The sequence below is a fragment of the Phalaenopsis equestris genome, unplaced genomic scaffold (assembly GCF_001263595.1).
Source record: "Phalaenopsis equestris unplaced genomic scaffold, ASM126359v1 Scaffold000247, whole genome shotgun sequence".
In the NCBI taxonomy this organism is placed as follows: domain Eukaryota; kingdom Viridiplantae; phylum Streptophyta; class Magnoliopsida; order Asparagales; family Orchidaceae; genus Phalaenopsis; species Phalaenopsis equestris.
The window spans coordinates 346,500-371,424 of NW_018164689.1; the positions used below are offsets into that span (position 1 = coordinate 346,500).

General features: G+C 37.1%; 1 protein-coding gene across 8 annotated transcripts in view; it reads right to left on the reverse strand.

Moving 5' to 3' along the window:
* LOC110024115 (protein SCO1 homolog 2, mitochondrial) overlaps positions 1-24,925 on the reverse strand; it is a 59,385-nt gene that overhangs the window by 2,406 nt on the left and 32,054 nt on the right. For 7 of the 8 annotated variants that reach the window (XM_020723890.1, XM_020723888.1, XM_020723889.1 and 4 more), the window contains exon 5: positions 9,812-9,901. The exons of the other annotated variant lie outside the window; for it this stretch is intronic. In XM_020723890.1, coding sequence (XP_020579549.1) covers positions 9,812-9,901 — 90 coding nt within the window. The remainder of the gene's footprint in view (positions 1-9,811; positions 9,902-24,925) is intronic. 8 annotated transcript variants of the gene reach the window in all.

Sequence of the window (24,925 nt, forward strand, 5' to 3'; positions counted from 1 at the left end):
TTCCGATCTTAAGCTTAATGAAATCGTTAAGCATCTTACAGATAGACCGGGTGAGTGGAAAATCCACGATGAGCGAAAAATCAACTTCCTGGCTTTTACTTTGAATGTCTATTCTAAGCTTTGGCATCGCTTTATCTCTGCCAAACTCCATCCTTCATATCAGTGGAAAATCCACGATGAGCGAAAAATCAACTTCCTGGCTTCTACTTTGAATGTCTATATATATCAGTGTGTGTGGGCGTGCGTGCGCGTAACTGGTGGTCTGTTAGTTGGCAGCTTCGTCGTAAGTCCCATCAATCCCGGGTTTAAATTCATCTGGGTCGAATTAGCACCTATTGGGTCGACAAACACGTATTAACGTCACTCATATTAGGGAGTTTATCCAGGGGTGTTGGAAGTCGGTTATGGGGGTTGGAAGGCTTGTAAGGGCAATAGTAACAACAAGGGGGTTTTGGGGCCACAATTGAGGAGTGGCAGCAAGTGCGGAGCAACTGGACAGCAGGTAGGCGGGTCAAAACAACATCAGTTTGTTGTCTGGGGAACAACAAAGTGGAACGCAGGTTCTGGAAGTTAATGTCAAGGTGGACGACTGGTTTTGGAAGGTGGGAACAGCAGCGAGGCTGTGGGGAGGCTGGAGCAGCAGCTAGCTGATAGGGAGACTTTTTTGGCAACTAAAACAGAAGCAAGGCGACAAGGGAGATGGTTGGCGGCTCAGGATATAGCAAAGGAAGATGTTTTATGGGCGGCTGCAGTAGGGACGGTAACGACAGCAGCAAAGTTAGGGATGTGAAGGAGAGATAAATGAGGATAATCACAACCGCAAGAGTGGGATACAGCCGGGTACCACTCGAACCTTGGATACAATTCTAGAAGGAAAAACCTAAGACGCCTGTGGTTGTACTGACCAAACACAAAAAAAACTAAGAACACAAACCCTAAAACAACACAACTATAGGAAATGATTAGAAATGAAAGAAAATGAAAAGAGGAAAATTGCTAAAATGAAAAGAAATAATAATTAAAAAAAGAAAATGGTTGTTGCTTCTCCCGCCCATGCGGGATTCGAATGTCGTGCTACTCGCGGACATGAGATTGCGGGATCCCGCTCCTGCATCACTCTCCAAAGATTTGAGGAGCTTCAACCTCATTTGTCAAGACTTATATCTCCTTGTAGTATGACGTCAGGTTTGCAATGTTCAATGTGGCAGAAATATTGCAATCTCCCGATAAATCAATCTTGTAAGTATTGTCATTCCAAAACACATCTTGATAGAATAAATATTCATCATCTTTTGTCACGACCTGAACTGGAGCTACAAATAGACGTAAATTCTCACAACGTAATTCTCGAGCCACTAAATTTGTAATTCACTCATTCCATTCCTTGGACTAAGTTAGGTGCAGTCGATAAACAAATTCATCTAGAAGAACTAACTCTGAAAAAAAATATATGGGATATTGGATCACTTTCAATGGCTACCATCCAATAGGTATATTGTCGATCATGAAGTCTAGCAATTCCTTATCAGCTCCACAATCTCGCCATCTTTTAGAACAACCAAGGCTAATCTAGCTGGAATCTCTCTCACGGGCTTAGTTGGAATCACTAGTGTCTCTTCCTGATCGGTTTGAAGTTTAGACTCATCTCTAATGTGTTCGTCCTCCATTATATCACTGTCTATTTCTTCAACTGCTACCTGTTTAGTGAAATAGATCATACTCTTGTGATACCAGAGTTAACCCAAACAATACCAAAACATTAATATTATTGCGGAAACTAAAATAGACAAATTATAAACAACCAACTTAAATAAGAAATAACAAGGCACACAACATGAATCCCAACTAGGGTCAGGGGTTGAGTGGTCGAGGAGAGGGACTAGAGAGGCTCGGGGAGGGGTGGCAGGATGTTAGCAAGTAATTATGGAGGATGGTTGGGAAGGAGTTTGTTTGCAAGGGGGAAGTGAATGTTGGTGATCGGTCAATGGCTGGATAGCAGCCTGTTGGTTGTGAGGGAGATAAGAAAAGTACGCAACAACTGGTTAGCGACTCTGAGGAAGGGGCAATAGCAGGCTGACGACTAGATGATGGAGATAAACAACAGAGTGGAGGTTGGATGGAGGAATCAGGGAGCGAGTTGGGGATAGATAGACACCACATCGGGAAAAGTTACAGTCAAAGCACATCTTCACCTTCGGATATTAGCCCTAGAATGGGAAAATTGGATGTCGACAACAGTTTTAACAGAAACTGAAATCAAAATTCCCTAACACAATCAGAAAAAAAACATATAAATAGACGTAGGGTAAAGAGTAATAGGCCCCGCTACAGATAGGAGTGAACCCCATGCTTGAAAAGAACGGTCGATCCCTCCCTTGCTTGGATGGTGAAGATAGACAAAAGGGTGGAGGTCGATGCGTGCTTCCTATCGCTTCCAGGACGAACAACACCCCACGTCAGTCTCCCGAGGTTGGAGAAGCTTCAACCTCGTCTGTCGAAGCTTCAATGCCCTTGCAATATGGAGTCAAGTCTGCCAAGTTGAAGTAGCAAAGATGTTGTAAATCTCAGAAAAGTCTATCTTATAAGCGTGTCATCAGTTTTTTGAGAATTTGATAATATCCAACTACTCTAGGTCTGAGCTTTCCAAATTATATCCCATGGAAAATCCCTCTTTCTTCAACTTTATCCACACTAGATCTCCTTCCTTAAATGTTTCCTTCTTCCTTCTTTTATTATCTTGCAGTTGGTACTTATGGTTATGCTTGGAGATCTCTTTTCCCACCTCCCCGTGCATCCTCTGAATCTCATGTACCCTCCCCATAGCATCCCAAAGAACTGGTACTAATTCACGCGGAGTGAGCGGATTGCAGACAAAACACAATCTTAAAAAGTGTCCTTTAATCTGGCGCATGGGCCTGTTGTAGCCAAATTAGGCCTAGGCTAGGAGCAAATCCCACTGCTTCATGTTCTTTCCTATGAAGCACCTCAGAAGATTTCCTAGACTCCTGTTCATCACTTTCGTCTAACTGTTTGTCTGTTGATGAGCTGCTAAGCTGAATTGTAGTTTAATACCAAGCTTTCTCATCGGGTTCTCTAGAAGTGACTTAAGAACTTGACATTTCTCTCATATGTAATGGACATGGGCATCCCATGTAGCCTCACAATATCCCTGAATTATAGGTGTGCGACATGTGATGCATCCAATGTCCGGTAACAACGTACGAAACTATCCTGCTTTGAAGACCTGCCAATCACTGAAAAATCTGTCAACCTCGACTATCACTAAATCCTTGTTCCGTTGTGTCCTTGAGAGACCAATTATGCAATCCATGTTAACATCCAACTAAGGGGGCTCAGGTACTTGTAATGGTTTGTAAAACCCTACAGTTTGCCCTTTGGTTTTGGCCAAGTGACAAACTCTACACTGTCGGGTGCATTTCTCCACATCTCTCATAAGTCGGGGCTAAAAAACTATTTTTTGACTAGTATGAGGGACTTGTCTCTGCCAATATGACCTGCTAGTCCACTGTTGTGACTCTCCTAGATGATAGCTACCCTCAATGAACATCTGAGCACACACAACTTGCTATGGTGGAGCGGATTACCATCACTTCTGTGGTATGGCCCTATGGAATTCTGCCAACAATGTTCCCAAATTTCCTTGAAATCCTCATCTTCCATGTAGAACTCCTTCGCGACCTCAAATCTCACCACCCTAGGTTGTAATAAGTTAATCAAAGAATGGCGGCGGCTTAAAGCGTTGGTTACTCGATTTTGACTTCTAGCCTTATGTTTGAGCACGAACTGGAATAACGTCAGGAATTCAACCCACGAAACATGTCTATCCTGTAGCTTGCTTTGAATGTTTAAGAATCTCAGTACCTTGTGATATGTGAATAAAGTGAACTCGCTCGTCAGCAGGTAATGACTTTGTTTTTGGAGGGCTCTCACAATGGCATAAAATTCAATGTCATATGTCGAATACTTTCTCCTTGAATCATTCAACTTCTCATTGAAGAAGGCTATAGGATTTCCTCCCTGGCCCAACACTACTATGATCTTCGTCTGCCATGTAGAACTCATTCGCGACCTCAAATCCCACCACCCTAGTTTGTACTGAGTTAATCAAAGAATGGCGGCGGCTTAAGGCATTGATTACTCAATTTTGACTTCTAGCCTTATGCTTGAGCACGAATTCGAATGACGTCAGGAACTCAACCCATGAAACATATCTATCCTGCAACTTGCTCTGATTGTTTATGAATCTCAGTACCTCGTCATATGTGAATAAAGTGAACTCGTTCGTCAGCAGGTATGACTTCAGTGATGGAGGGCTCTCACAATGACATAAAATTCATTGTCATATGTCGAATACTTTCTCCTTGAATCATTCAACTTCTCATTGAAGAAGGCTATAGGATGTCCTCCCTGGCTCAACACTGCTCTGATCCCCACATTAAAGTCGTCACACTCCACCTCGAACAAATAGCTGAAATCTGGTAAAACTAAAAAAAGGGTATCAAAATTAATTTTGGTTGCTTCTATCCACTGGAACTTCTCTCCCTTCAAAAGCTCTATCAGGGAAGCTGTAATGGTGTTGAAGCTTATGATTAACATCTATAAAATGATGCTAATGCCAAAAATTTCCACAACTCGGCAAAGGACTGTGGGGTGTCCAGCTCACGATCAACTCTATCTGAATGCCTACATCAGATATAATATAACCCAAAAAATATACCTGTGTCATAAGAAATTAGCACTTCTTCATATGTGCATATAGCTTCTTAAATTGCAAAACCTCAAAAACTTGCCCCATATGTTGTAAGTTGTCTTCAGAACTGTTGTGGCCAAGGATGTCATCAAAGTGAACAACCACAAACTTTATAATGTAAGCCTGAAACACCTGATTCAAACTCGAGAAAATGTTAGGTGCATTGGACAGTAAAAATAGCATGAAAGTCCACTCGTACAAATATCTTTGGAGTTGAAGGCGGCCTTCCATTCATTCCCCGACCTCATTCTGGCCTGACGATATATGCTATGCGGATCAATCTTGGAAAAAACTACAACCCCATATAACTGATCCAGTTGGTCTTCCAAGCAAGGGAGAGAACTGATATTTGATGGTGATTTTGTTGATAGCTCAACTATTGATGCACATTCTCCACGAGTTGTCCTTGGGCACCATCAGCACGGGAATAGCACAAGAGCTAGAACTCTCACCAATCCCCTAGTAATGAGATCTTGCACTTGCCTCTGTAACTCCTCATACTCCGCTGGCCTCAATCTGTATGAAAGCATGTTTGGCAGCATTGATCTTGAGATAAGATCTATGGCATGTTGGATATCCCTAAGTGGCGGTAGTCCCTTCAACAAGTTGTCGATCATCGCCTTCTGAAACTCAGCTAACAGTGGTTGTACCATCTCCGATAAATCTATCTCCTCATTTCCCTCTTAAAACGACTAAAGCCAATGTCACTAGGGCATCTCAAACTTACTGCAGAAAAGTGGAGCGTTGGACCTCAAGCTTATCCCTTACTAGTGTAGGGCTTTTCCAAAATCCTTGATGGGCAAGAAAATTGTGTTTCCCCACCTTCGTGAACACATAATTGTTCTTGAACCCGGCAAGTTACGTCTTGCAATAAAACCGCCACGGTCTCCCGAACAGGATGTGACAGGCAATCATGGGCACCACATCACACCACACCTAGTCTTATAGTTAGTCTACAATAGAAATCTCTACCAAGCATTGTTGATCTGCTCATATCTCATTCCCTTTCTTCAAACACGTCAGATTATAGAGATGGGATATTTATGTGTAGTCAATCCAACTCCACCATGAAAGCAGAAACCATGTTCTCACAACTTCCTCTATCAATAATGAGGCTGCAAACTTTCTCTTTCACCGTACAACTATTGCGGAAGATAGTGTGCCTAAAACACGAGTGATCCCTCTATGGTTTTGTCTGCAAAACTCTTCTTACCACTAGTATTTCCCCTTCATCTCCCTAGAGTTGATATTATTCCCCTTGATTCCCCAAAGTTTTTTCATCACTCACTTCCCCTATGACACTGCTTGATGAATGACACCTCTCTGCTCGTTAAGCAGCTGGATGTGATATTGCCATATATGTGGCATCTAAGATTTTTTGGGCTAGAATCGTATCGAGTGTGTTGTACTTCTCTGGTTTCTTCCCACTTTGATCTGCCTTGTCAATTTTTTGTCCAGTCCTTCCCACTCCCCTGCTCTTGTTGGGGCTTCTAAATATAGGGAGATGTTTAAATTGAGGTGGGTACCTTAGCTGTTTTTGCTATCTCTCCACTTTCGGCGCTAAGATCTGCACGTCCTATCCTTTCCTGTCTCTACCTCTTCAAGTTTTCCAACCACAAGGAGTCATTTTTCATCAACTTAATATTAGCAAGCTTCAATTTTCTATCATCGCGCACATCCTTGAACTCGAAGATCCGCTCAACTATCTGTATCCATTTGAGGAAATCATCGTAACCCATACTCTAATCGGAAGCCAGTAAGTCCACCTTAACTCCCAGATCTCGGTGCCCTCCAACAGGCGCTTCCTCTCTCGGTCTCCTCTGATACTGAATTCCAAAAATGTCCTCATCAATTCTCCTCTTCATGGAAGTCATCCCTACAAAAGGTTCAGTTGCTCTTTTGGCGCTCCCCGGATATCACTGTTATAGTCGGTAACCTCACTCATGGTCCTTTTCCTCAATGACCTCAAGAGCCTTTGTAGCTCTTAGTGTAGTATCCTCTCTAAGTCTCACATGGTAATATCATGATTAGGTTCCGACAATTGACTTCTCGGCAATGTGGTTAGAGCTTAAGAGTGGATAGGGGGGGTTTTTTTTTTTTTTTTTTTTGCGGGGAGGGGGGGCTACAAGTTTGGGCATGACAGATGCTAAAAACCTTAGGATGTTATTAATATTAGGCTAGCTCCAATACATAATGATACACGACGGTGGAACAATCATTGCAAACAATAAACTGAAATAGGAAATAACAAGACACACAACATGATCCCAACTAAGGCCAGAGGTTAAAGGTTAAAGGTGGTGGTGCTCCAATCGAGAAGGGAAACTACGACATATGGGAGGGGTTGGATGGCTGAAAGGCATAAAAAAGGGGTTGCGGGTGGGTTGACAAGCGGCGGCGAGAAGTTAGCATGTAAGTATGGAGGATGGTTGAAACGGAGGTGATCGCAAGAGGGAGTAAGGGTTGGATGTTATTTGACGACAAGACAATGGCCTGGCAACTATCGGGGAGATAGAGGAAAGTGTGGTAGATGGCTGGTAGTTGTGAGGAGATGAGAAATGTGTTGAAAGCAGGCTGACGGCAGGATGGTAGAGATAGAAAACAAAGTGCAGGTTGGATGGAGGATCAAAGAGCAAGTTGGGGATTAATAGATATCACCTCGAGAGGAGTTACCGCCAGAGCACCTCAACTTCGGATATAGCCCTAAAACAGAAAACAAGATGCCAACGACTATCCTAACAAAAACAAAAATCAGATCTTCCTAACACAATCAAACAACATATAAATAGACTTAAGGTAAAGAGGAGAGGGGCATTGCCCAAACCTAATACAGGTCGAAGCGTGCTTCTTGTTGCATTCAGGGCGATTGACGCCCCGTATCATTTTATTTGGGCAAACTAATGCACTATGTCCAAAATTGTGGCAATTAACATACTTCATGGTTGTAAGGGATTTGAGAATGCTCATTAGCTCCATGTGCTCTCTATTCTCAACTAGTTTCTCATCAAGCGAGGTCAGCTTGAATGCTCCGTTGAGTTTACTCTTGTTGCTTGACCTTGAGATAGCGCTTTATCAGTCAAATATGGCGGTCACCCTGTGATGTTGTCTGGAGAACATGTAATGTCTATAAAGAACTAGTAGGTACTTGTGTTGCATCTCTCGTTTCATCCTAAACTAGGAAATGATTTTGTTTTTCCCATCCCACAACAATGCACTCTTCTTTAACTTGATTGCGGCTAACTTTACCACTATGTCTGATGGGGTGTTCGGTTGCTCAAATACACGTTTGAGTGTTCGATTAACTTGTTCGGATCTCTGTGTTTGTCAAAATATGACAAGTCACCGTGCACTCCAAAATTCTAGCTTCTCCTCTCATAATCAAATCTTTGGGGCATTGGCTCTTCATCAATGGAAACTGCTCTGTAAAAAGGATTCATTATCCTTTCAATTTGAGCAATCACCATTATAACTAAGGGTGACCCTTCCGGATTATCTCCTTTCGAAGACACAAGCCTCTGTTGCAGCTGGAGGATTTCCCGATGCATATATTCCATAGAAAGTTCTTGAACATCTCTTTGCGGATTCTTCACAAGCGGCATTGTGTCATTTCCTCCCAATCAGATTTTCGACAATTATCTCCTCAGTAGTGTGGTTAGGGTTTAGGTTTGAGGAGCTAGAAGAGAGTATATGGGATAATTTAGGGTTGGAAATAAAAAATTTGAATGGCTAATTTGAAATATGAACAATGGGAAGGCTTTTTGGGTGGATTTTGAGTTAGGTAGCGGTGAATTTTAATAACCGTAGGATAGGACTAGACTTAGGCTGACTTTGATACTAAATAATATCAAAATTAACCAAACAATAGAAAAATCAAATATTATTGCTGAATTTAAAGAAGGAAATACAAATCACACAAACGAAAATAGAAAATAGCAACAACACGAAACACAAATTCACACTGTCAATCCAGGGGTGGTGATGGTCGGTTACGGGGGTTGGAAGGGTGGTAAGGGGCTGGAATGATGGTATGGGCGTTGGTGGGCGGCAGTAGCAACATCAAGGGGGATTTTGGACTGAAGTTTAGGAGCGGCAGCAAGTACGGAGCGGCTGGACAGCAGGTAGGCAGGTAAAACCAGCAGCAGTTAGCCGTTTGAGCGACAGCAAGGTGGAATGAGGTTCTGGAAGGTAGTAGAAGGGTGAAAAACTGGCTATGGAAAGTGGGAACAGCAGCTAGGCTGCGGGGAGGTCGTTCAGGGTCGCTGGAACAGCAGCAAGGCGGCCAGGTGGATGGTTAGCGTCTGTGGGAAACGACAAAGGAAGTTGTTTTCTGGGCTGCTACAGCAGGAAAGGTAACGACGACAGCAAAAAGAGGGATGCAAAAGAAGGATAGGTCAGGATAATCATCACTACGGAAGCGAGATACAACAGAGCACCACTCTACCCTTAGATGCAAGCCTAGAAGGGAAAACCTGAGCCGCCATAGACGATCCCAAACAAACACACTAAAAGACTACGAATTCAAACCCTAACACCAACACCTACATAAGAAAGGAATAGAAAGAATAAACTTACTAAAATGGACAACAACAATGATAAAAAAAGAAAATGACGGCTGCTTCTCCCACCCCCACGGGATTTGTATGCCGCGCTACCCGCATACCCGGGACCACGAGATCCCACTCCCACATCGTGTATATCTATATGTATGTACATGTCTGCATACGTATACGTCTACATATTTCTATGTTTGTCTATGTATTATGCGTGTGTGTGTGTGTGTGTGTGTGTGTGTGTGTACGTACATGTGTGTTCACGACTATGTGCATATATGTATGTGTACATATATTTACGTTTATGTTTGTTTAAGTATATCCATAATTAAAGTTTCGTTGGGATCACATTATGAAAGCTGCCACTCTAGTAAATTTCTTCCTCTGCCTGTGGTATTTTCCGTCTAGGTTTTCATATAAAATTATCGGTATGGTTTGTCTCTTTATTATTAACCTTTTCAAATGAACAAGAGGTTTGAGCATTCCTTACCACTGAGATATGCCTGGAGCTGTTCAGGAGAATCACGCTGAGGATCGATAGTGATATAAACAGGCTTAACCTTTAGGTTATGTTGACACTCTGATCAAGAAAAAAAAAAAGAAAGGTAAGCAAGCCATTCAATGCAGTGAAAACATCGGGAACTACTAGTTAGATTGAATTGCGGCGCTGAGGTAATTTTAATTGGACTTCAAGACTTGTGAATGGCAAATGATAGCAAGCAAAAGTAAGTAATTTTGGGAAAACAGCTTTTCATTCTGTGAATTATTTCGTAAAATTTAAGCAGAATAAAAATCATATGGATTATTGAAAAGCTCACAAAGCAGAAAGCATACAAAAGACAGTAGAAGACAAAACTTTGGGGAAAAGTTCTTTTTATTATTCACTTATAGGGTACATATATATATATATAGAAATCAATCCAACCTAATTTACAAACTTACCAAATATATGTAAGTCTAAATTTGGAAAGAAAATAATTATGAAATAAAATATAAAAAAATAAAAATAGAAAAGCAATAAAACTAAAAAAGGTGTTTACAAAGATATCCCTAATAAAATCTTTCCATGATCTTGTGAAGCAGTCGGCTGGACCACCATGGAGAGAAGCCAAACTTCTCAACTTTCCACACCCCCTCTCAAGTTGGTTGTAGATGTTGTAGAGATCAAGCTTGGTATCGATCTATGAGAAAATGCTTAAAGAAAGAGTTTTGGTGAAGACATCAAAAACTTTTTGGAGTCAGCATATAGCCTAGTTTTATAATTCCACCATTAACCTGTTTAGATATAAAGTTTCTATCAATTTCAATATGTTTGGTCCTGTCATGATGCACTGAATTCTTGCCAATACTGATGGCTACTTAACTATCAAAGAAAATTTGTATATGCCTATTGGAGGCACACTCGAATTCCATTAATAATTTCTAAATCTATATCCCTTCACAGATTCCTAAGATGAGTACCCTATAATCTGATTCAGCACTACTTCTAGACATAACACTTCTTTCTTACTTCTCCATATAACCATATTTCCACATACAGAGGAGCAATAACCTATAATTGACAATCTGTCAGTGAGTTCCCCAGCACAACTTACATCAGTATAGACTTCTACCACTCTATTTCTGATTTTCTCAAAAATTAATCAATAATTAGAAGTATTTTGAAAAACCTCAAAATCATGTGCAACATCTCCAAATGCTCTTTATTTGGGTTATTAATGTGTCGGCTGACAACATTGATAGAATATGCAATATCTGGCCTCGTATGTGACAGATAGATAAGTTTTTCAACCACTCTTTGGTATATTTTCATATCCATAGATACAATTTCTTCTCTTCTATTAGACTTTTAGTTGGGATTAATTGGAGTATCCGCAAATTTGCATTCAATCATCCATGTCTCCTTTAGTAGATCTAAGATATATTTCCTCTGTGATTTAATGATGCCTTTCTTGGACCTTACTGCCTTCATATCTAGAAAATATCTCGTGGTTCTTATGTTCTTAATTTCAAACTCAGCGGCAAATATTTCTTTGATCATGAGAATCTCCCTTTCATCATGACCAGTAAGAATTATATCCCCAATTACCATCAGTGCAGTTATCTGGAAAATATACATTAGATCTCATAGTTTTAGCAAAACTTTCAAACCACACTATTGATGATTGCTTAAACCCATAGAGAGACTTCCTGAATTTGCATGCTAGATGTTTGTTGGACTCATTTCTCAATTTCTGATGGAATCTTCATATACATTTCTTCCAGATCCCCACTCAAGAAGGCATTTTTATGTCAAATTGATGCAGTCTTCATTCCTTTTTAACTACTACTAGAAGGGGAAATCTAATAGTATTTAGTTTGGCAATTGGTGCAAAAATATCTTAATAGTCAATATCATAGGCTTGAGTGAAAACTTTTGCAATAAGTCTGGCTTTGAATCTCTCAATAACCCAATCACCTTTGTATTTGGTGTTGAATACTCATTTGCATTCAACTGGTTTCTTATCATGCGAGAGTTCGGTTAGAATTTATGTCATTATGCTTTAGTGTTTGAATCTTCTCTTCAACTGTTTTTCTCCATTCTGGATTTTCAAAAGCTTTGTGAATGGATTTAGGAATATGCACACTATCAAGGTTAGAAACAAAAAACTTTGTCAGATGAGAATAGCTTCTCTAAGCTCTCCTGAATTGGATATCTAATGCACCTTTCCTTGTCACAAACATCAGAAAAAGAAGAAGATAACTCGGGAGTACTAGACTCCTGACCTAAAATGTCATGTTAATGTGGACTCGGGTTTTGGTTTGAGCAGTTTTGTCCTTGCAAGTTGTCACCCACCTGTTCAAGGTTTTTCTTCCTCCTTGTGTCTAGTAGTTCTTTGTTATGAACGTCAGGTTGGACAACCTTAACCAGGGTAGAATGACTAGTTGAAGTAGATGGTGCAACTGTCTAGATGTCATCAAGTGCATCCCAAAATTGATGTTTATCTGCACTGATTTGAGGCAGTACGATTGATTTTAAAAATATATGACATACATGAAGTTGTAGTAATTTCTGATATCAAGAAAGTAGCACGTATATGCCTTTTCAGTTGGAGGCATACCTAAGAAAAATACACAATAGATTTAGCGGTTTTAGGAATGAATGTGAACAAAAGATACACACCCAAAGTTTGTAAGCAGTATAGAAGAAGAGAAAGATTTAAAGCGATGATGGATAACCATCAAAGTATGAGGCGTTTTGAATTTAAGTACCTGATCAGGCATTTGATTGATAGGGTATATTGCAGTAAGAATTGCTTCCCCTCAAAAATATTTTTGAACTTGACGGGAAGTCATAATTGAGAGGTATCAATACATGAACACCCAAAGAAAATTCCACTTTCTGAAAGATAGAACCCAATGATGGAATTGAAATATTTCTTTGCATTATCAGTTCTGAGGATATAAATTTTGCATTAAAATTGATTTTGAATAATGTCATGAAAGGTTTGGAAGATTTGTGTTGTTTCATATATCTCATTAGAAATACTCTAAGTAATTCTAGTATGATCATCAATAAATGAGACAAACCATCTAGCCTCACTTAGGGTTTTCACTATTGAATATCCCCAAATATCATTGTAGACAATAGAAAAAGGGTGTGAGGATTTGTATTGGACTATGAGATAAGTTTTTTAGAGTGTTTGACAAGTGAAAAATCTCACAATGATAAGAACTAGGGTTTTATTGATAAAGAACTCAGGATGTAACTCTACAACATAACTAAAATTAGGATGACCCTGGTGATAATGTCATAACATGCATATTTTTCGATAGAAATAGCCTCAAGAGAATCAAAAATTTGAGATAAAAATAGAGGTAGGATCATTTGTGCTTAGAGAAAAATTTTTCTTTGACAGGTATGAGTCCCGATGCATTTCAAAACTACCAATCACCTTCCCTGACTCCATCACTCGAAGTTCACAATAATTTGTAAGGAATGTAGTTATACATTTCATATTATGAGTATGCTTACTGATTGAAAGTAAATTACAGACCAACCATGGAACACATAAAACAGAGGAAAGAGAAATATCCTAAGAGAGCTTCACATCACATTTTAGAACAATTTTTTAGCGTGATTCATCTGCAAGTATGACCATTCTAGATGTAGAAGCATCTTGATAATTGACTAAATTATTCATGCCTTCGATTATATGATCAGAGACTACTGAATCTATGATACAAGCTCTATTTCACCCATGATTAGCAAGATGGGAGAATGATGTATTACCTTGGTGCGTCACTAGATTGGTGTGATATTCAGAATTAACCTTCAGAGTATTGACAGTTGCTTATGCAGGTAGAGGAACGACCGTGTTGACCTCATTTTTAGTGAGGTCTTAGTCTCCTACTCTTAGAACCTAGGATCTAGCTTTAGGAGTCCTTATTGACCATCCTAGCGGACTAGTAATGGAGCCCACCTCCCGTAGAACTTCAAACTGCTTCTTAGCTCATTTTTGTGAAGAACTCGCATGAGTGGTTCCAAGCACTCAACTTCTAGTTACAAGGGCTAAGGACCAACATGTAGAGGGCCCGAAAATAAGTTCCTATAGGATCAAACGGCCTTAGATGAACCCATTTGTGACTCGATTACTCGTGAACGCCACAATTCATGCACTCACTGCACCGCACATGACTTTGACTTGATTTGACTCGCCCGTGGGCAAACTCGTCCGGACAACCCCAGGTGAAGAAACGGACCACACCAATGCGTCCGGAACGTCGACTTTAGCTAGGAAGGACACCCATATTGCTGTGGTTCCACACTCGCACGAACTGCACGAAAATCGACGCATTTTTTTAGCGGTATGCGGGCCCGGACTCAACTCATGTTCAACTCAGATTCGATTCAGGCTGGACTCGGGCTGAACAAAAGTTAAATTATTTTGAATTTCAAATTGTTAAATTTCAAGTAGGCATTTAATCTCATTCTAATTGAAAGTTAAAGACTTTCCTTTTGAATCTGTTTCATCAACAGAAACCAATTAAGCCCCCGCCAAAGTTTTAGCATAACGGCTATTGAGCCCGCTCCTTTAAACCTAAGCACGAAAATGGGTATTTCACTTTTAAAAAAGTGGTAATATTGTTATTTTTATGTGATATTAAACATTTGAGTATTGTGTGTGTAAATATGAAAATGTAGGTGTGGGATATGTTTGTTATGTAAATGCCCCAAAATAAAAAAATAATCCTTTCACTCTCGTCTTTTTACCACACTTTACTATTAAGTTCCTCAAGCTCAAAACTTATCTTTAAATGGTATGCAAACCAAACCTCACGGAATTCATTGCTAACCCAAAGCCAGCTAAAGAAGCATCGTCTAAGGCCCTATATATCGTTAGCATATAAAGGAGTTAAAAAGTAATGATTTTAAATCTGCATCAGATTTAAATTTTCATTATGAGTTATCAAGAAAACAAATTTTGCAATAAAAATTAAAATATATCCTAATGCTAATAACAATTTTTTTAATCTTATAATCACCTATTTTAAACCTTGTAACCATATTCACTAAACTAATGTGTTGAACTCCAAACAAATCTTTCCGTTGACTCAATAAAATGAAAATAACTTTTGGATCTCCATCATGTCTCCTCTCAAAGTCTAATACTCTAAGCTCTCAAACCTAGAAAGTTTGAGAACAGCATCAATAAGCTCAGGAGACACTGGAACTTAATTTGCGGGACTTCCAATGAACATTTGTTGCACATGGAAGCAAATCCATTGATGCTAGATAATGCCCCATAAATGGTTATACACTCTCTTAAAATGTTGCAATGAGGCAACCTAATACTATGAAAAATAATGTAACACCGTAACTCTCTCTTCAACCAATACCTTCTGGAAAGAGAAAAGTGTTGAAACAGTCTCCCGACTCTTTGTAGCGGTCATTTTAGTTCCAGAGCCAATAATATGACAATTTAATCCTCGGACTCTTTTAGGCTAAAATAGTCCTTATTGAAAACTATTTAAGCCCATATTAAAAAACTTAGTGATTAATTTAACACTTTTATAGACTCTAGGACTAAAATAACATCATATAAATAGTAAAGGGGATATTTTTGGCATTTCACTCGTTCCAGAAATTAACCTGCAACTAAAAGCTAAACCTTTTTTTTCTACTCCCCTAAATCACGATGATCTAATACAAATAACAATGTCATTGATGTTAATCAATCAATGTTACTCCCTATAACAGATAGAGTTCACCAATTATGCTCATCTTCAAAAGATCAAAGCATCCTTGCGGACTTCAAAAATTTTCTTTCAAACAAACAAAAAAAGAAATATATAATAAAAAAGTAGGATTTGATTCATATCACACAATGGCCACGTAAGTGTTACTTAGAAGTATAACTCCCCTATAATTAAGGAATCATCTCACAATAGCACATCAAATATACGCTCAGTCAGAAAAAAGTCCCTCCCTTAAGCTCAATTCATTTCTTTCTTTCAAACAAAAAGCCAAAACATGCAAACCAATTCAAAGAAATTCAATGCTAACTCGCAACTAGTTACATACCTTGATTTTAACTATCTTAAATCTCAAGCATTGAAGTAATACAATGAGGTGCAAGATAGGTAAGGCTCTCTCTCTCTCCGCGTGCGCGAGAACAAATGCACTACTAACGAACATCACTGCTACATCAAGCCATCGATAACATGCCACTAAAATGAAAAGCGATGGCCATTCTTTAAAAAAAAAAAAATAAATAAATTAAAAATTCCCTCCTAGCAGGAGAACGTCTGCTATCCTCATAGTTTTCTTTTTTATCTTCCACATTGATACAACAAGTCAAGATTCAAATTCATAATGCAACTAATATGATGCCCACAATAGGAAAGTTGCAAATTAGCGTCGATATTTGCGTCAAACATATTCTGAAGGCAATAATAGCATCGAATTTGCATCTGAATTATGAGAAACTTGGAAACTCATTATTTGCGGGGACAAAGGCATCGAAAAGTTTCACTACAAACAACTTGCATTATTTGCGTCGACATTTTTTTCAATGCAAGATGATTGCGTCACACTTTACATCAAAATTTTGTGGATGCAAACCGTTGCGTCGACAATTTGTCAATGCATTATATCTACTTAATAGCGTCAAATTGACCGATGGCAAATCTAACGCTATCGAATTTGCCTACTCAAAGTTGACGTAAGTGACCTAAAATAGAACTCCCGTGCAACAATTTTATTCGCTCATTCCTGTTTTATTTCTTCTTAACTCTGGCAACACCTGCACGACATCTCCATCAAGCGACTTGGAGTGTCAAACGTGTTCCACCATCGAAATCCTGGCTCCGACGAGCAATACTCCTCTCTGACCTTTAGACAACCTTTTCATTTCTCTTGAGGCCCTCCTCCATAATATTTGATGCTTTTACTTTTCTTTTTATGTAAAAATTGATTTTTCGGTTTTAAATATGTAATGCATAAAAATTGTATGGTTTTCAAATAGAATTTGAAGTTTAGAGGTCAGATATGTAAGACATAAAAATGGGTGATTTTTATATAAAAAATAAAGTATATGTGTTAGATCTGTTGTCCTATAAAAGAGAATCATAAAAATAAGTTAGGCGTCGTTGAGATGAGAATGCTTAGGTGGATGAGTGGCTTTACTTTTAGTAACAAAATGTGAAATGAATATATCCATGAGAGGGATAAGAGAAAGGGCACTTGCATACATACCACCCAATTCGTAAGTATTTATATCTAAAGCCTAAACTTTACTATTTGCATAAAAATTGTGTGATTAGTTTGTAAAATTTAAATTTTAGGTTTTACATTTGTAATACATAAGAATTGTGGAGTTTTTATGTAATATTTAAGTTTAGGAGTTAGATATTAATACATAAAAAATGAGTGGATCTATGTAAAAATTAAAGTTTAGGTGTTAGATCTGTAATACAATAAGAATTATGTGGTTTGTATATAAAAAATAATGTTACGGTGTAGATATGTTATACATAACAATAGTATGGTTTGTATGCAAAATTAAGATTAAGTTGTTAGATGTGTAACAACTATGTAATAAATAAGAATTGTGTGGTTTTATATAAAAATTGAAGTTTATGGTGTTACATATATAATACATAACTTGTATGATTTGTACGCAAAAAATGAAGTTTATGTGTTAGATTTGTAATACATAAGAATTTGTGTGTTGTGCATGTTCAATTTGAAGTTTAGGTATTACATATTGAATGCATCAAAATTGTGTGGTTTGAACGTAGCAATAAAAATGTAAGGGTTGATAGTTTTGTCATCTTAAACATCAACGACCATCTCATAACCCTATTAGAAGAGTAAATATTTTATATTTAACTTACGTTAAGAAAGATATAGATAGACCTAAAAAGACTTGGAACATGTTCTATAAAATAATACTTAATCTATTATAATTAAATAAAGTTATGACACTTGATAAAACACCTGAAAAAAAAATTCAAGTAGTCGATCCCACTCAGTGGGATAAAAGACTTTTTTTACGTTATTGAATGGTGTGTTTTGTATGTAAAGATTAATTTTTTTAGTGTTAGATATATAAAAATCTATAAAGCAACATATATGTTGCAGAGATATATTAGAAATTTGAGATCATAGATATATAATATATTGTGTCTATGAAAAAAATGACTAACTAATGAGTTCTTGAATGATGTTAAGAAATTTGTGTAGGTGGCATCACAGTTGCCAATTTACCTTTCAGAAGATAAGTTTCGATGTCATTGTGCAAAACATAAAACAAACATACCTAACAACTGATGAAATCAAATGAGATCTGTATCGTAAAAGATTTAAACTCAATTATTGATTTTGAACTGCAAATGATGAGTATAAATAAGATGTTCGGTACAATCATGTTGATATATCATCCAATTACGTCTCTCTAAAGAAAGAGAATCATGACACATACAAAGAAATAATTTATGATGCGCGCAGAGCCCATTTTATTGGGAGCGTGCCCGAAAAAATCAAACACCGAACAATGAAGTGCAACAATTCTATGATTTATTGAATGTTGCATAGCAACTTTTGTAGGAAGGTTACACTATAATATAAAGTTATCGGTGACACTGAGAATGTTGAGCATCAAATATGATTTTAACAAACCTGGAGAATGTTTCAATCAGGTAGCAACCTTATTAAAGAAGACTAACTCTACAGAAAATTTAGTTCTGGAAGACTTGTACATAACAAAAAAAATTGATATCAAAATTAGAGTTATTATCAGAAAATATAGATTGTTATATTAACGGTTACATGTTATATTATAAGGCTGATGCAGAGGAGACGAAATGTAAAGTTTGTGGTGTTGATAGATTTAAACCAATGAGGCGAAGAGGTAAAAATAAAAAAAAAAATTCCATACAAGTCTCTCTTCAATTTGTAGCTTATACCATAAGTTTTAAAACTATTCGTTTCTATACATGTAACTCCTCAAATGACATGACACAGTATGAAATTTGTTCATACTAATTCTATCAGTCATCTGTCACATGATGAAGTCAGAAGACTTTCATCACATGATGAAGTCAAAAGACATTTCAACTGTAATTATCCTGACTTTGCAGTTGAATCACGTAATGTTAGGCTTGACTTATGTGCAGATGGATTCATATCATACATTCACGCCACAACACCACATTCATGTTGGTAATGATTATTACGTCATATACTTTACCCCCTAATATGTGCATGATCGCGTCATTCTTATTTCTGACGTTGATCATTTCATGTCTACATAACCCAAAGAAAAAAATCAACGTCTACTTACAGTTTTTGATAAATGAGTTTCAAATATTGTGAGAAACAAATGTGTTAATTTATGATATCACTAAGAAAAAGAAATTCCGACTAAAAGCAACTCTTATATGAACAATTCATTATTTTCCAGCTTATGGGATGCAAACTTGTTAGAGCATAACCAGAAAATTTGTTTGTCCTTACTGCATGGATATATTCAAGTTATTCAATTTAAAGCATGAAAAAAAAATTATTGGTTCAATTGTCATAAAAGGTTCTTAGCACATGATCACTCATTCAGAAGTAATATAGATGCATTTTCAAAAATAGAATTGAAAAATCAAGTCCATTCCCGAAAATAACCGGAGCCGATTTATGGCAGATGATAATTGAATAATTAAAGATCACCGAGAAACCAGAACTAGCTTCAAATCGATTTATTGATTTCGGTGTTTTACATAATTGGATGAAGCGGGGTATTTATGGGATCGTCCATACAGGAGAAGTAATTTGATTAGACATAATCTTGATATTATGCATATTGAGAAAACTTTTTTTGCTAATATATTCAATACTGTGACAGATATTAAGTATAAAACAATCAAATTGTCATAGCAAGATTGAACTTGAAGAGTATTGCAAGATGATGAGATTAAAACTTCAAGAGACAAATGCATATAAACTAATAAAAACCCAACGTTACATACTGTCTCATATTGAATCAACGATGAATAATATTTGATTGGAAACATTCCCTGAAGTTTCATAATTGATGTATATCCAACTTAAACCGATGTGTTGATTTGGGATGGAGAAGATATTCATCATAAAAAGTCATGACTGTCATATTTTTTTAGTGTCTGCTACCAATTGCATCTAATACCCTGTCAAAGCTGGTACTTAATCCATTTATTTCTATCATTGCATTGTTTAAGGAGTTATGTGTAATGATTCTGAATATTGATTCGTTGAAAAAATCTTAATCTAAGTATCCTTATTATTATGCAAACTTGAATAGATATTTCCTTTAGTTTTCTTTGACTATAGGAGCATTTGCTTATACATTTATATTATAAGGCTATATTGGGGGAGTCCAAGGCAATACAAATGGATATATCCCTTTGAGAGACATGTCTTCTCGTTGTGTATAGTCACATCTTGCATTTTATTTTAGACTAATGTACTATCATATTTATTCAAATATATCTCTATTTTACAAATTTTTAAATAAATTAAAAAATTATTAAAAATAAAACATATCTGGAGGACTTGATATGTAAGACTTACTGCATAAAAAAATTACCTTATGTTCTTATTATTTCGAACAATGGCAGTAAATACATCAAATTGCCGGTGGCATGTCTTCATATTCAAAATTATTTGTATTTCAAGTATCATGATAACTATCAATGAGGCATGGTACACGCTAGTTCAACAATAAAAAGCTTCTTCTACTGAACTCTGATGAAGTGCAACCATTTATAGAGTAAGATTTTTAGTATCAGAAATTTTCTCAGTTATTATTCATAATTATATACTAATTAACTCCAACATACTAAAAATAATAATGTGAACAAGTTAATTACCTAACGATTGAACTATGTGATAATTCTAATAAGTAAGAAAATCAAAAAAGAATTATTAAGTTGATGTGTCATACTTTAAAATTATGGGAGAGGGTAATTGAACATAGGTTAAGATGCATCACGAAAATTTCTCATAATCAATTTGGATTTATGCCTGGCAGGTCTACTATGGAAGCTATACATTTATTGAGAGGTTTGATGGAGAAGTTCAGAGATAATAAGGAGAATCTACATTTGATTTTTATTGATTTAGAAAAAGCTTACGATAAGGTTCCAAGAGATATCATTTGGAGAGTTCTCGAGAAGAAATGTGTTGATATGACTTATATTCAAGTCATTAAAGATATGTATACTAGAGCTGTTACTTGTGTTCAAACTGAAGGAGGATTGACAAAATATTTTCCTATTTCTGTTGGTTTACATCAGGGATCGACTTTAAGCCCATATCTTTTTGCTTTAATTATGGATGGTCTTACTGGACATCTACAAGAGGATGTACCTTGGTGTATGCTTTTTGCTGATGATATTCTTCTCGTGGATAAAACGAGAGAAAAAGCCCAGGAAAAACTTGAATTATGGAGGTCTACATTGGAGTCTAAAGGCCTTCGTTTAAGTAGAACTAAAACTGAATATATGGAATGTAATTTTAGTAGTAATAGCTCTAGTGACAGATGTGTGACTTTGGGTGATCAAATTATTAAAAGGTGTGAACGATTTAGATATCTTGGGTCCGTTGTCCAAAGCGATGGTGATATAGATGGGGATGTTAATAGTAGAATTCAAGTTGGTTGGTTGAAGTGAAGGAATGCTTCGGGTTTTTTGTGTGATAGAAAAGTACCGCTAAGACTGAAAGGAAAATTTTATAAGATGGTGGTGAGACCTGCAATGCTCTATGGCGCTGAATGTTGGCCTTTAAAAGAGAAGCATAATAATAAGTTAAGTGTTGCCGAGATGAGAATGATTAGGTGGATGAGTGGCTTTACACTTAGAGACAAAATGCGGAATGAATATATTCGTGATAGGGTTGGTGTAGCTCCTGTGACAGACAAAATTAGAGAAAGTCGTCTTAGATGGTTTGGTCACATTAAACGTCGGCCATCTGATGACCCAATTAGGAGAGTAGATGTTTTAGATTCGACTTGTGTTAAGAAAGGCAGAGGTAGACCTAGGAAGACTTGGGCTTATTGTATTAAAAATGATCTTAATTTACTAGAACTAAATGAAAATATGACACTAAATAGGACGCAATGGAGAAAAAGGATTCATGTAGCCGACCCCACGTAGTGGGATTAAGGCTTTGTTGTTGTTGTTGTTGTTGTATTCAAGTTATACGTAAGTTGAACTAACACTTTAATTCACCGGTACAAAACATAGTCATCACATTCAAAGTAAAATTAATTATACTTTGAAACTTCTTATATGTTCATAATACAAGCAAAACTATGGATTAAACAAATATTAGATCATGTTTGAAAGCCCAATCGTAGCGTCACGACATGACAAATATTTGATGTGAAAGATTATAGATTTCACATGAGTTCTTTGTGTAAAGGGAAGGAGCTATACAATTGTGATGTTTGTGTTAGAGAAAACATACACATAAATATTGAATCAATTATTATGACATATTTGAAAAATGTTTCAGTTGAAATATTTAGATTATGTTGTGTGTATTATATACATATTTAACTGTGTTTTGATCTTGTTTCTAGTCAAAGAACAAGAGCACTAAGCCCGTATAATATTACCAAAGTCAATATGAACAAAATATATGTGAAGTTTGATTCATTTATTCTAGCAAGTCAAGCTTGTAAGGTTTATTACCTTTAATATCCTGATAGAGTAAGGGATAAAATTGATTAGGTCATCGTTATAAATAGCAAAACAAGAAAAAATATTGATATGTAGAATATTATCGAATTATTTCACAAAAAACATAGTGAGTCAGATTTTCGTATTGAACTTGATTCAATCAAAGAAATGTTTACCCTAGAGGATACAATTGGGATTTAAGAAGTTCCTCAAAAAATGAATCGTAATAATGACATTGAAGAAAAAATTTTAAGCTCATTCTCTGATGACTCGTCAAATGAAACAAACAAAATGATAATGTATGTTTAGATGATAAATTTCATTTAGTAGTTTTATTTTTATTGTTTTTAGACGTAATTACGAATGTTTTTTATTTTAATTTTACACCATCCTACTTTTACTTTTGTTGTTTATATTAAACTTCTAATTATTTTTATTGCTTTTACATGTAGTTACGGCAAGTTTTGTCTTAATTTTGCACTTACGTGTTTATAATTATGTGACTAATATTATACTGTCTCTAATTACTTTTTTGTTAATACTTTTTACTAATATTTTTTTTCCTTGTTATGGTTGGCATCAAGTGGTGCTGTTGATCAGCCACCTGGCCGACCTCATCTTCAGAGCACTTTAGAGAGTACGTACAAGAGGATAAAGAATGTTTGTCTCGCTTTAACAGACACAAAACTAATTCTTCATTAGTGAACAGCACCACAACTACTACAACCCCTCCCATATGTTCTACAGTTTCTCTGATCAGTATTGCTACTCTGTTTCAACCATGAGGTCCCGCTATAGCCCCTCCCGCATTAGATCCCTCTCAAGCACCAGCTCTTACATCCACATTAGCTTTCACTCAGCCATTAGCTCTCTTTTCGAAGAGTCAGGCCCCTCGACTCCCACTCTTCTGAGAAACTCACTTCTAGCGGGTATATATTGTGTCGGAGGGAGACTCGTAAGTTATCTTTAACATTATAATAAATTCAATGTTCATCTCGATATTTTTCTATTTCAGGTTCATTGCCCCCACGCCTCCTGTGATACGCAACATGGAGATCATCCGGAGTAGATACGATATTTCATTTCTCTCCTAGAAACAGATCCCGATTGCGACTCAGGACATGTAGTTCCCAAAGTTTGAGGTAGGATCATATAATTTGAATTTGAATACTAATTTTAAGTTCTTTTATTTTACAACTCAACATTGAATAATTTTTAGTTTACGGGAGTTCTACTGGCTGTCGAAGCATCACCAGCAGATCCACCATATTTTTGAGGCGCGTGATAGACATTAGTTGGATGACATGTTCACCATAGCCAGCAGGAAGCGGCTCATCTGGGTGGGGGAGGAGGTTTGGGCTTAGTTAACCAGAGCCTGAGCCTCTCTAAATTATCAGAGGAAGAAGCAGATGAACTAGCAGAACAGAACGGGGCTGCATTCCACATTAGAGACCCAATCCCCCACACACAGCTATGCTTGTAGAGTGAGATCAATTTGAATGTAACTTAAGATTTTTTTTGGTGAACGCTAATTTGTCAATAGTGGTCGGCCAAGTATAGGTAGTGCTCCGTGTGGGGGATAGAAACTTCAATGTAGAGTGAGGCACCCCGGACCCCATTGATCGTTTTATTTTGTTGGTTCGTCCATCTCTTCTTCTAATAATTTGGAGAGACCCATTCTCTGGTCAACCCATATGGGTCGCTCCCCTTTCCTGCGGACTGTCATGAACATGTCACCCAACCGATAATTGTCATAAAACTCAAAAATATAGCAGATCAGCTGATGATGCTTTTATATCCACCAGCACCTCTGTAAATTTAAAATTATGCAATTTTGAGTAGTATAACAAAATAACTCAAAATTAGTATTCTAATTAAAATTAATAGATCCCACAAAGTTCCAGAATCATATGTCCCGAGTCACAACCGGCATTTGCTTTTTAAAACAAATACGCAGTAACATATTTACTTTGGATGATCTTCGTGATGCATGTCACGAGCGGCCTTGAGAGAATGAAACTAAAATAAAAATATTAGTTACACAAAATATCGAGATGAACATTGAACTTATTATAATGTTAAAAATAACTTACAAGTCTCCCTCCAGCATAATATATACTCGGTCGGAGTGCCTTCCATCAGAGGAGTGAGAGTCGAGGGGTCTGTCAAGGAAGCTAGGGGCTGAGTGAAAGCTGGTGCGGGTGTGGACACTAGTGCCTGAAAGGGAGCTAGTGCGAGAGGAGCTATATCAGGAAGACCCGATGGTCGAAACTGAGTAGCAGTACTAATCCAAGAGGCTATAATAGTTGCGACGTTACTCAACAAAGTTGTTTTCCGTTTGTTAGAGCTAAACACACACTTCTTCATTCTCCTGTACTTATTCCCTAAAGTGCCCTAAAGATAAAGTTGC